This window comes from Anoplopoma fimbria, chromosome 24, assembly GCF_027596085.1.
Source record: "Anoplopoma fimbria isolate UVic2021 breed Golden Eagle Sablefish chromosome 24, Afim_UVic_2022, whole genome shotgun sequence".
In the NCBI taxonomy this organism is placed as follows: Eukaryota; Metazoa; Chordata; class Actinopteri; order Perciformes; family Anoplopomatidae; genus Anoplopoma; species Anoplopoma fimbria.
The window spans coordinates 14,064,798-14,076,825 of record NC_072472.1 but is presented as its reverse complement, the minus strand read 5'-3'; the positions used below and the strand labels follow the sequence as shown (position 1 = coordinate 14,076,825).

Here is a 12,028-nt window from a genome sequence, read left to right as displayed (position 1 = left end):
ATTTGTGCAAGACAGCATGAAGGCCAAATATACCCTCTCTCTATGCTCGCTTTTTCTCTTTGTGTTTCACATATATACACACACACACGCGCACACACGCACACTACTTCCTGTCTCTGGCTGTCTTCTTTATCTTAAACTCCTCTGTGACTATTTCCCGTCGACATCTTTGTTTGTGTCTGTGTCAATATGATTAAATCAATCAAAGATGCAAAAAAGGGCTTACGGTTCCCTTTTGTTTCCCTTTTGTTCCCTCTGACATCACGACAATGTTTCAGCAAAAAGCCCAAAAAATGTTCCTGCCAATTGTTTTTTACACTTTCAATTACAGCTCACAAATTCATATATGCATGCCGTACACAATTAATCAAGAGTTTGTATTTGTAAGTTTAGAGCAAGGACACCAAAAGTAGTATATTTACACTGAAGTTGCAGAAAAGGATTTAAAGCGGTTGACACAAACAATAAGTTTAGATATAATAACCATATGTAAAATAGCAGGATTACTGGTTTCTACACAGACTGTTCACAAACCCCTGAAAGCTTAAATCCTAAAGCTGGCTCACATAATCATCTGAGGATTAAGGCTTGGTATATGTGACACACAAGCTTCTGGAAGATGAACTTTGGAGATGGTTACCTAGCGACGAATTAGTCAGTTAAAAGTAATGGGATACCTGCGGTAAGTGTTTGTCCGCATTCTATATTAAGATTTGGAAACGTTGTCCTCAAGACTCACGACACAACACGGCTCTCCTTGATGATGTAATGATCCTATAGGTTTATGTTATGTTCTTTAGTTTTAATTATTCAAACTTTGATACTTAGGAATCAGGTTTTTTCCAACATTTTGGCATAGTGGATATACCCATCAGTTTTAATAATTGATTCGTTTTTTCAGTCTTTTAGCAAGCAAAATGCCAAACATGTTCTGGCTCCAGCTCCTCAAATGTCATGATTTTGTGCTTTTTGTTTGTTTTATATCAAACAAAATTCAATAACTTTAAGTTTTTGGACTGTTAAACCAGAGAATCCTGACCTGTGCACTGGAAATTGAGTAGATTTGTTATATTGTCCTGACATTTGAAATACTAAACTATCATTCAATTAACCACAACAAATAACAGATGAATTGACTATGAACACAGTCATTGATTGCAGCCCCCATAGCTATAAGGGCATGAATATGGTCAAACACTGCATTGCCGAGTTGGGTTCAAGTACCAAAAAATGTCAGATCATTTACATTTTGAAAGAATTCAAAGGTCATTTTCTTATTAACAACCACAACAGAGTAAAAGTATGTTTTAAAGGCATATGTGTGAGGTCTAGAGACCAGCTGATCCTGTTGGAACAGTCAGCCAATGAGGCTTGACCTTTGGATGACTGCTCCGTAGCTGATGTCTGCCCTGTCTGGGACCCAAAGAGTCTCAACACTGCCCCTTTAATTCCCCCTCAGAACGTATTGCCCGTCTGACGCCGCTGGCACAGGACGTTCCAAATATTGGGACAGATTTAAGGACCCATTCAGAAATGGCAGCGTGTCCCAAAATGTATCAAGAAGAAGGGACAGTTTATTCTTGTTAGCTAGCTGCTCTGACGCACACACACAAACAGTCTGTGCTGGCAAAGGCGCAGCTTTAATATAAATGTCCCCTCAGCTGGAAATTGTTTCCAGTGCAGCTGAAAGGCTCCTTTTATTGAGCTGGTCGAACACCAGCCCTCCCCATCCCTCATTTCTCCTTCACACACTTGCACTCTATTTCTACTCAACATTTAGACTCACATGGAAATGCAGTGTTTTCAATAGATAGCTTTTGTTTTGCATCTGTTTAAATTGTATGTAAAGACCCCATCCTGAAACATCCCTTTAATGGCAATATAAATAAAACGAAAGAATGTATAACGATGCCTGAGTTTATCACTGAAATGAATGCCTGGTGAACAACTGAGATAAATACAGTGTAGCTCTGAGAACACTGATTGAACACATTATTTGTGCAGAATTTCCATTAGAAACTTATTATCCAAACAGAAACACCAGAAACTCCCCGTCTCCCAGAAATGCGCCGGTAAAACACACTGTTCCTTTTAGTGACTAAGAACTTTATAAAGTAAAGTTCAGTAAAATGAGCTTTTGTTCGGCTGTACGTGTTCCTCTCTGCGTGTCACTCTGCTGCTATTTCACAACACAAGTTTCTCTTCCTCCTTTTGGTTTCTCAACTCAGCCAGCACACAGCATCCTATGAGTATCATTTCTTCAGTATGAGGAAGCAGTAACTCATCTACTCCCTTTTCTTTTGGCCAAAAAGTTTTTTTTTTGGCTTTGGTATATTTTTTGAGAATCAGGCGATTTCTTTTTTTAATGGTGTGAGGAAGCGTTAACATTCTACATTAACACATCAACCTCACTTTGTTTAAAGCAAAAAGACAATTGCATTTGGATTTAGTATTTGTCTACAAGAATTATACTTGGAGATACGTACAATGAGCTTTAAAAACACAGCTCTAGTTTGAGATGTTTTTCTGGACCAAAAGGGAAGTGCGATGGGTGTTACTCCTCTGGCAAAGCCAACAGCAAACACGTCACACTTAACAGGAAGAAGCAGTGTGCTTTAGCTGGTTTGTGTTTTCGCTACAAGCAAATGTGCACATGCATACACAAATTATGTGCAAATAAACTTCAAAAGTGGCATACAGAATCTAGTTAGGACTTTGTCATGTTAGTGTTTACGCTAACACACCCACTCATCTCTGTCATGCTCTGACTCTGTAACACCTCAGTGTCCTGAGACGTCCAGCATGTTCAGTAGAGAGCTGATTTTGCAAGAAAGCAATGATCAAGAATTAGTAATGAGCGCTGTCAATTTGGTGCTAATTACATCGCTATCTCTGCTTCTGGGATATTAATGTTCAAGGGCAGGAGGACATGCAGCATACAACAAGTACAAAAATTCCCCGTCAAGAGAGATCAGGACCTGAATCCATAGTGTAGACCAGGAGTTTCCTCTTGAACCAGGACCCAGGGAGCCCCCAAAACAGTGAAGTAGTTCAACACATTCCTCAGCCTGAGCAAAGCCATACCTGCCAACAGTGACTGCTGAAAAGAGGGGGATTTTCCAGCAGAATAAGCTTTTATCCCAACACGCACACACTGAGTATTCTTCTTAGAACCCCTCTGAGTTATATCACGGAACTATTCGGTCTTCTAGTTGGGCTGATAAGAAAGACAAACTAACAACAAAGGAGATAGGGTCGCACTATTCAAGCCTGGGGAGTGAAATCCAATAGCTAGCTTTATCCTGAAGATTTAATCGAGTGGTTATTAAAGTTTTGCTTTGTGAAATGTGTCTCTAGTAAGGGTGGGAATATCAGGGCACCTCAAGATTTGATTCTGAGGGCTACGATGCAATTATAAAACCATTATCCATTAATTTTGATGCGTCAACATTCTTGAATTAAAAATCAGATGAATTTACTTCCATTATCTTCTATTAATTCAATAGAAGAGATGTGTCAAGTGGAGGGTTACACCCATAATTCAAAACCAGTTAATCTCGCACACAAGTCGGATTGTATCCATATTCGGCTGCTCAAGCTCAGCTGCCTTCACCAAAACGCCGCTAGTATTTAGCCTAGTTTACAACGTAAACAAAACACACGTGTATTACGTCCGTTGCGTTCAGGAATGGACATCCCGGTGTCACAGAATTGTTAACGGCAATCATAACGTTGAGAATTGAGCTTTAAATTTCCAATTATTGAGTTTTCTACATCGAGTCATAATCCAAGTGAGAAACGCGATGCATCTAAGAATCGATCTTTTCCCCCACCGCTTGGTCTCTGGCCTAAATTATCAGGAGCATTACAGTCAAAACCTCTTAACAAAACACTCTTAACCACTGCACACATCCACATTTGGGTAAAAGCTTGAGACATCTACATGCGTCAAATAACACGAGTTTAATGTGCATGCGTCCGTGAGTGAGTGAGTGAGCGAGTGATTCTTCTGTGTCTGTCCATGGATAATCTCGTAATCTGCTGCAACAGACTGCGAATTATTTTGGCTGGCAAGTTATGGATTCATGCTCGAGGATCTCTCGTGGTAGCAGTGACTCATACTTTCTCAAAAATGTTTCTGTCCGTTTTATATTTTCATTGACTTCCTGCTGACTCCTCACTTCCTACTCTGAACCGGCTCCTGGCCGCTAGGGAAAGGGGTACTGATAAAACAGCTGGGTGCATCTCTGACCCCCGGCCGCTAATCTGCAGCCAGAGACACTGTGGGGGAGAAGCAAAAGCTGTATGCCAATGGGGAAAACAGTTTTCCCACTATTGCTTTGGACGATGTCTCTGGCTAACAGCTAACGGGACTAAACACACACCTGACTGCGCGGTCGCCACTCAGCCGCTGGTCTGCAGCCAGAGACACAGTTATTCTGTGCCTTTAAATGGGCCATCAACCTCACGTTTAGGCAGGTAATGAAAACCTTAATAAAAGAATATGTGAGACGGCTGAGACATCCGCCTGCACAGAGCCAGTGCAGATATTTGCATGGATTAAAATGAGGGCATGAGAACACAGGTTGTGTTCATTCAATCACACAATACAGCAGTGGTCGTTGACACAGCTGTAATCTCTAATCTCATCTCTAATGAGTTCATCTTTCTAGTTTGATAGTTGAGTTAAAGTCTGGGCGATATGACCCCCCCCCCATAGGGGAAACATGCATCTACATAGCATATTATCATGAATAACTAATCTAGGTGTCATTATTCATAGAGTACAACACAGTGATGCACATGCACAGACAAATGCCGCCCTGAAGAATACACAGACAAACATAATGCAAATAAACATAAGCAGCCATGAATGAGAGGTTCTCAATGGGACTTCCTGTTGTGGTTGCAGACATGCATCAATACAATTTAATTGATAATCACAGAAGGCTGCAGGACATACACATTGACAAAATGCTAATGCTTTATAATACAAGCAACTGACAATACAAATTGTATATTCTTTGTATTCCTTCTTACAGGGACAAAACACAGTCTCACAGCCAATCAAAGTATGTTAAACATCCATTCATTTATCTATTATTATTCACCAACTCCTGTTAAGTAGAACAGATATTTCAGCAGCTGCATTACACAATCCGTCAGCGTTTCAACTCTGAGTCATCAGTTTCCTGAAATGCTTGAAATTAATATGTATAATCGGGCACAACAGCACCTTCAGTACTGCTGTTAGAACTTTCCGTTGCACTCAGAGGCCTACATGTGACAATGTCAGAGTCGATATATATCAACTCCTGCACCCAGGCGGGGGTGATGTAATCCTGATCTGTGACTCAGACTTGCGACACATGGCATCTGCAACTGCACACATATTCCCTGACACGCTTCTTCATCCAATTGTCGGGATTCAAAAGTGTTCTTTCTCCCACTGAATGTGTCAATCAAAGCCCCTTTAGCAGCTCCGGCCCGAGGCTGAAGACCCGCCTGCTGACCTCTCTCCGTATTCGGCTACTCCATGTCATAAGTGCTGAGCTAAGCTGAAGCTGGGAGGAGGGACAGGGTGTGCTGTTTTCAGCAGCAAGGATTCCCCACCCATTTTTCTTTCATACGCAACAAACACACCGCTGACCTCCGACCCCAACCCCAGCCTTTGACTCCTTTGTGTGTGTCTGTTTGTGGGTGTGTCCCCAAGGGGACTCTTTAACAATGTGGGAATGAACTATAAACTGCTATCAAAGCACTATAATTATAATTAGTCACACACAGAGAAGCAGAGGTAACTAGCTTTAAGCCACATACTGGTTCAGTAACACGAAAAAACTGTATTCAGAGTAGATGTTTAGTAATGTTAATCAATGTTATTAATAGAAATGTTGATTAATTTATAGGAAAATCGCTGGTTATAGCTTATCTATTGGGAATTTTTGCTGGTTTCTTTTCGATTTCCACGATGCTAAACTGAATATCTTACGTTTTAGGAATTTGTAACAGCTATTATTTTTTAAATGATCTGACATTTTACAGACTAAATGATTATCTAGGTTTAAAAATAATCATTAGTCGCAGCCCTAAATAACAACCTACAAAGTCGCCATATTTTTTCTTACTTAAGTTATACTAACTTTATTAAGAATGTTTCCGTTAAAAGGACATCAGCAGCATTTTCCGACAATAATAGTTGATCCCATAGACCTCATGAGGTGCAGGTGCAGCTTGACTAAATTAATGAATGATGAGGGTCTAAAAACTGAAATATTTATTATAAAGATACGACGTGCAAGAAAATTCATATATAAAATTTCACCGGTCATTTGAAGGGTTAACTTGTTCTATTGTACCTCCTGGTCTGGGTAAACATTAGGGCTGTGATTGCCACCTCCAACACAGATTACAACATACTCACCACTGCACAAATGACAGGGTGCTTGCTTGAATACTACCCACAGAGAGGTCATGAGTGTGTACGTGTTGTAACAGTGTTTAATTCTTCATACCATATCAGTATCAGATGTGTGCCTGCACAACTTAAGTAAACACTTACGAACAGAAGTAGAAGTCATACAGTCATGTAGTTACTACTCTGGGCTTTGGCTCCACTAATGGTTAAGTTAATAACTAATGTTTTATGAATCAGTTATAAGAACAAAGACAGTTTGTTCTGAAGAGTTCTTGTTTCAGAAAATTATAAAAAAAACTTGTAATAAGTTCCCAAAGTCCAAGGAGACATCTTCAAATGACTTGTTTTGTTGGACCAGAAGTCCAAAAATAAAAAAGTATTCAGTTTATTCACATTTGAGAAGCTGGAAACCATTTCATTTTTGGCAATATTACTTTGAAATACTTGCAAGTAATTAATAATGTTTTCCAAGGGAAACAGCTGTCAATTATCACGACACAAGACTTTTATGAAAGGCTGATGGAAAATGTGACATGTGGGCAGTGATTTCAAGATCTGGAACCAGGTTCACATTAATAAAGGGAATAGGTACAACTGATAAACTCTTGTGATAAAGTGGAGCCGTCATGTACTTCCCTATTGTGTGTTTGTGTCTACATCTAGCTCTCCTCCGTATTGTCTGCCTCGCTGGGACGTATCGAAAGCGGTAATGTTTGACATCCACTCTCAGCTCCGTGGGACTCTCAGTCTTTTTTTTCCTGGAGTGTATTTATTCAGCGGCTCTTATCTGAGCTGAGCTGCTTTATTCTTCTGCTGCTCCTGCACTGTTCTACTCCCTTGTCAACCCGTTGTTACAGACACATAGCTGCAGTGCACACCCAGGCCCAATCCTTCCACATACTCACACTGGCATCCAGACTTCAGATCAAAGCGTCCCACTGTTGCCATGGGAACCATTTTAGGCTCCGTCAGCACTTCTGAAGTCTACAAGGAGCGAGGCAATAAGCCCCCTCCACCCCATCCTTCGCTCTTCCTATCCCTCTGCCCCCTCACCCTTTTCAAGACGGGAAAAAAAAAATCCCATCCTCCATTCTCAAGAGGCACGACTACTCCTTCTCCTTTCTCTCAGATTCATTCACCCACAATGTTTGGCACCGGCGTTCTCCTCTCCTCCTACTCTCGCTCCCACTCCACACAGCCTTTATGAGTGTGGATACACTTGCTCATTCCCCAGACTGAGTGAGAGTTGGTGGGAAAAACGAAGAGTTCATCGACTGCGGATTTCTACCACATAGTTAGACATAGAGTGAAATCCATACAGTTGATATTTCCCCAAATTTCCTTGGGGAAAGAGCTAGTTTGATGTATAGATTGAGCTATACGAAGATTTCTCACTGGCAGGAATCCTGAAACGTTTTCTTCCATAGGTGCAGAATTTGACCTTTATGTTTCTGCTCCCGGCACGTTAATAACATGAAGCTGAGGCAGCATCTCTGGCAGGAATAAAAGCCAATATAAAACAATGCTTGAGAGTCAGCAGTTGGAAATATTATTACTTTACCGTTGAACTTTATGGCGATAAATGATGCGATCATAATGCGATACTTCCCCCACAGGGAAATTCCCTGAGCACAAAGATGAGCTATAAACCAGCTGGCAGGGATTCAGTGTGTTGCTTAAAGACACTTCTTTAAGGTGGCTCGAGGCGTCTACCAAACTTCTCTGGATGAATGATAATCTTATAATACACAATAAAAACACCATAAGGACTGTAAACTGAGCCATAATACTGCGAATAAAGGTCATAACACGAAGCCCCCCACACAAACAGATAGTGACGTGACTTAAGACCTTCTATAAACGTTTATTTTAGATTAAGCTAACAGTCATAAGAGGTCAGCGAGTGAACAATTCAACTCATAATCCACAGAAATTCTTTGTGATGTGCTATACTTAGATGCTTTAGCTGTGACTGGACCACACATACGCAGAGGCCGGCTCACCTCTAACTTCAGCACAGCATTATCCCAACAACATAATGGACCTGCTGTTCAGGGGATCACAGACTCGGAGCGCAGGAGTACAGGCACAGCTGGGTTAGCTGATCTCTCTGCGTAGAGGGGCACATTACGTGGTTTATCCTTTCTATACATAGACCTGGAATTATTCTTAGAGCGCACCGGCAGCAAAGATGACAGACAAGAGGCGGAAATGTCACGTCTCAGACAGGGTGAGCCGAATTAAACCCATTTTACGCGCCTTTCAATTTGTGGAATAGCTTACCCGCGAGATGCTGACATAAATCTTTATGATGAGCGTTCATAACACACACACCACCGTCAGTAATCTAAAATAAGTCATAAAGGGGATGGTGTCTTGGGAGGGTGGGGGGGGGGGTAAACTGATAAAGTCACCTGATGGCGCCCACAGATTGGAGGTCATAGTTTAGCCTTCTTTTAAAAGCACCACTACATCAGTGGGTGTGACATAATGGGGGCGTAGTAAGCAATGAAATTACCGGTCACTGTGCACTTTAGAGCAGCAGCAGAGCACCTAGACCTCTGCTCGGCTGCTTTCAAGCCTTACTTCCTGTGATGATGGAGGTTCACGGAAGTTTTGTAATCCATCGCAGTGAGCATCAGGGACTAACTTCTTTTTCCTTTTTTTCCTGATATAATTGTCCGTTACTTTTCCAATTACTCATTTAGTCCATAAATGAAATAATAATACTGACAGAAGCCCATCACAATTTCCCAAAGCTCTGTTGATGTCAGCAGTCTGGAACCAAATGCGTTCTTATTTACGGTAATATAAAACAGAGAAATCAGCAAATCCTCACATCTACAAAGCTGTAGCCAGATAATGCTTGCTTGATAAATGGCTACTTAGTTACCAAAACTGACAATAAATCTCCCCATTCAACTTGTTCATATAATTAAAGTCACCGTTTCATCTCAAATGAACATCAAGTCTGCATTCATTTTCGTCAGACTTCCATTGACATACTGATGCAATTCAATGGAAACTTTCAAACCTATCCGGGACTTAAATGTCTGAGTGTCACGATGATGTGACTCAGTCCGTAGTGTGCTTATATTGTTTCATACTTGAAGAAGAAATCAATGGGAGCCAGTGGCTTCCTGGAACTATAGGAACAATCCATCATACAATAAATACATACAGTACCAGTCAAAAGTTTGGACACACCTTCGCATTCAACTACTTTGAAAAATATAAAATATAAAACATATTCTGGGTTTTTTGAGCATTTGTTTGTTTACGACATAATTCCACATGTGTTCCTTCATAGTTTGGATGTCTTCAATATTAATCTACAATGTAGAAAAAAAATAAAAATAAAAATAAAGAAAAACCATTGAATGAGAAGGTGCGTCCAAACTTTTGACTGGTACTGTACATGTAAAAAATGGTCAGAATATAAAAAAGGTATAAACGAGTTTAAGTTAAGAAGGTAAAAACTTGCAAAACACTGATAAGAATTAAGTTAAACTGCCAGTTTCCAATTAATGTTGCACTTTGGATCCACAAACCAAACTTTTGATGTTGAGTTAAGAGTTCATAATCAAAATGTTCTCAGATCAAATAAATGAAACCATACGTAGCACTTGAAGAAACACTCTCAACCCCCCCTCCCCCGGGGGAATAAATGGAAGTCAATGGTTGAGTGTGAAATGCTCTCACCATGTCCGCTGGGGTGCTGCCCGACATCGTGAAGGTGTACCCGAGCCTCGGAGGTGTTCACGCGGAGTCACACGGGAGCCAAAGGAGCCAAATAGTTCCTCTCGTCGTCTCCTCTCTGAGAGCTCAAACAAACGTGGTTGTTCAGGGAGCAACAAAAAAAAAGACACACAACGTAATCCCGGTGACTCTCTCTCTCTCTCTCTCTCTCTCTCCACAGCCACAGACACTGAGGGAGTCAGGATGTGTTAACGACGCCTCTATACCTCTCTATTGCACAATCACTCCGTTGATCATTTTCCACTCAAATTGATGGGACATTTATGGTTAATGTTAGCGGGACAAAGCGTCGACCCGAGGGCCTCCTGCGACCCTGCAAACATGAAGAATACCCTGCTTTAGAAAAAGGTTTGTCTACGCCATGCGAGGACACACCAAACACTGCTGGCACATCCGGACACGGATCTTTTTTTCTCTCTTGGTTGAGAAAAAAAAAAAAAAAAAAAAAAAAAAAAAAAAGAACAAAAAATATCCGCAAGGTTACCGATTACCGTCCTCTGATAAACTTAAACGCGTCCGGTCGGTACAAGAGACGAGTCTCGCGGAGGAATGCGTCGGACCCTTTTTCTCTAAAAACGTGAGTTTGTTATGATTGTTGTTAATGTTTCAGACTGCGTTGCTGAACCTTTACGACCCGTTCAGCTGTCAGCCTGCCTCCACACACCAGCGTCAATGACGCGAAGGAAACAAACACGGGACTTCCGACAGTGTGTTACAAAATAAAACGGGTTTTTGTTTGGTGATTTTATTACTTTATTACAAGGACGTACGTGCGGTTTCAGAACCTCTGCATGGAGGATAGTGCAAACAAGATCAAAAATAATTATTATAAATAAGCAAATGAGCAATAACAAACAGTAGTATTATTATTATTACTTTATTACGAGGACAGACGTGCAGTTTCAGAACCTCTGACAACAATACAGCGTTTTTTTATTGATTAGATTTAACCTTACAGTCACTTCACACAGTACAAGTATGCCTACTGACCACAAGTGCAAAAAAACATGAAAGAGCAGAGTAGGCATATGTATACGATAAAAAGAATAGGCCTTGAATATAAGATCAGATAAGATAAGATAATCCTTTATTAGTCCTGCAGTGGGGAAATTTACAGGATTACAGCAGCATAGAGGATAGTGCAAACAAGAGACATAGTAAAATAAACAAGATCAAAAATAAGTATTATAAATAAGCAAATGAGCAATAAAAAACAGTAGTATTATTAGTATTACGAGGACGGACGTGCAGTTTCAGAACCTCTGACAACAATACAGCGTTTTTTTATTGATTAGATTTAACCTTACAGTCACTTCACAGAGTACAAGTATGCCTACTGACCACAAGTGCAAAAAAACATGAAAGAGCAGAGTAGGCATATGTATACGATAAATAGAATAGGCCTAGAACAAAAAGTAAGGGGTGGATATGAATACCCTAAGAAATGCATTGTGGACAGTTTGAACTGTTTGAAATATATAACCTTTACAGTATGGACACCATGAACATGTGCAGCAGTTGCAGTAGGCAAAAAATATAGGTACAAGTAATGGTAATAGTAAGACATATACAAAGCTATGATATAATACAGAGTTCATCACATATATATTATAAAGAATGCTACTCCCTGCAAGTACTAATATCAGCCTAAGCAAATCACATGATGAAATTGGTTTTCATGCTTCTCATAATGGTAGAGAATGCCAAAAAAGTAGGGGGCACATAAATAGAAGAGAAGTAAGGTTTGGGGAAATGGGGTTGCATTCAACCAACTCTACATCCTCAAAAGTAAAATATTTAAAATATTATATTCCTTTATTGATCCCCATGGGGGAAATTGGAGTGTTGCAG

The 12,028-nt window shown here is 40.4% G+C and overlaps 1 protein-coding gene across 1 annotated transcript in view; it reads right to left on the bottom strand.

The window, feature by feature from the left end:
* Positions 1–10,840, bottom strand: part of ubl3a (ubiquitin-like 3a) — a 33,543-nt gene extending 22,703 nt beyond the window's left edge. The window contains exon 1 of the mRNA XM_054626517.1: positions 10,121–10,840. Within this exon, the coding sequence (XP_054482492.1) occupies positions 10,121–10,147 (27 nt within the window). The 5' untranslated portion in view covers positions 10,148–10,840. The remainder of the gene's footprint in view (positions 1–10,120) is intronic.
* Between the last annotated feature and the right edge of the window lie 1,188 nt (positions 10,841–12,028).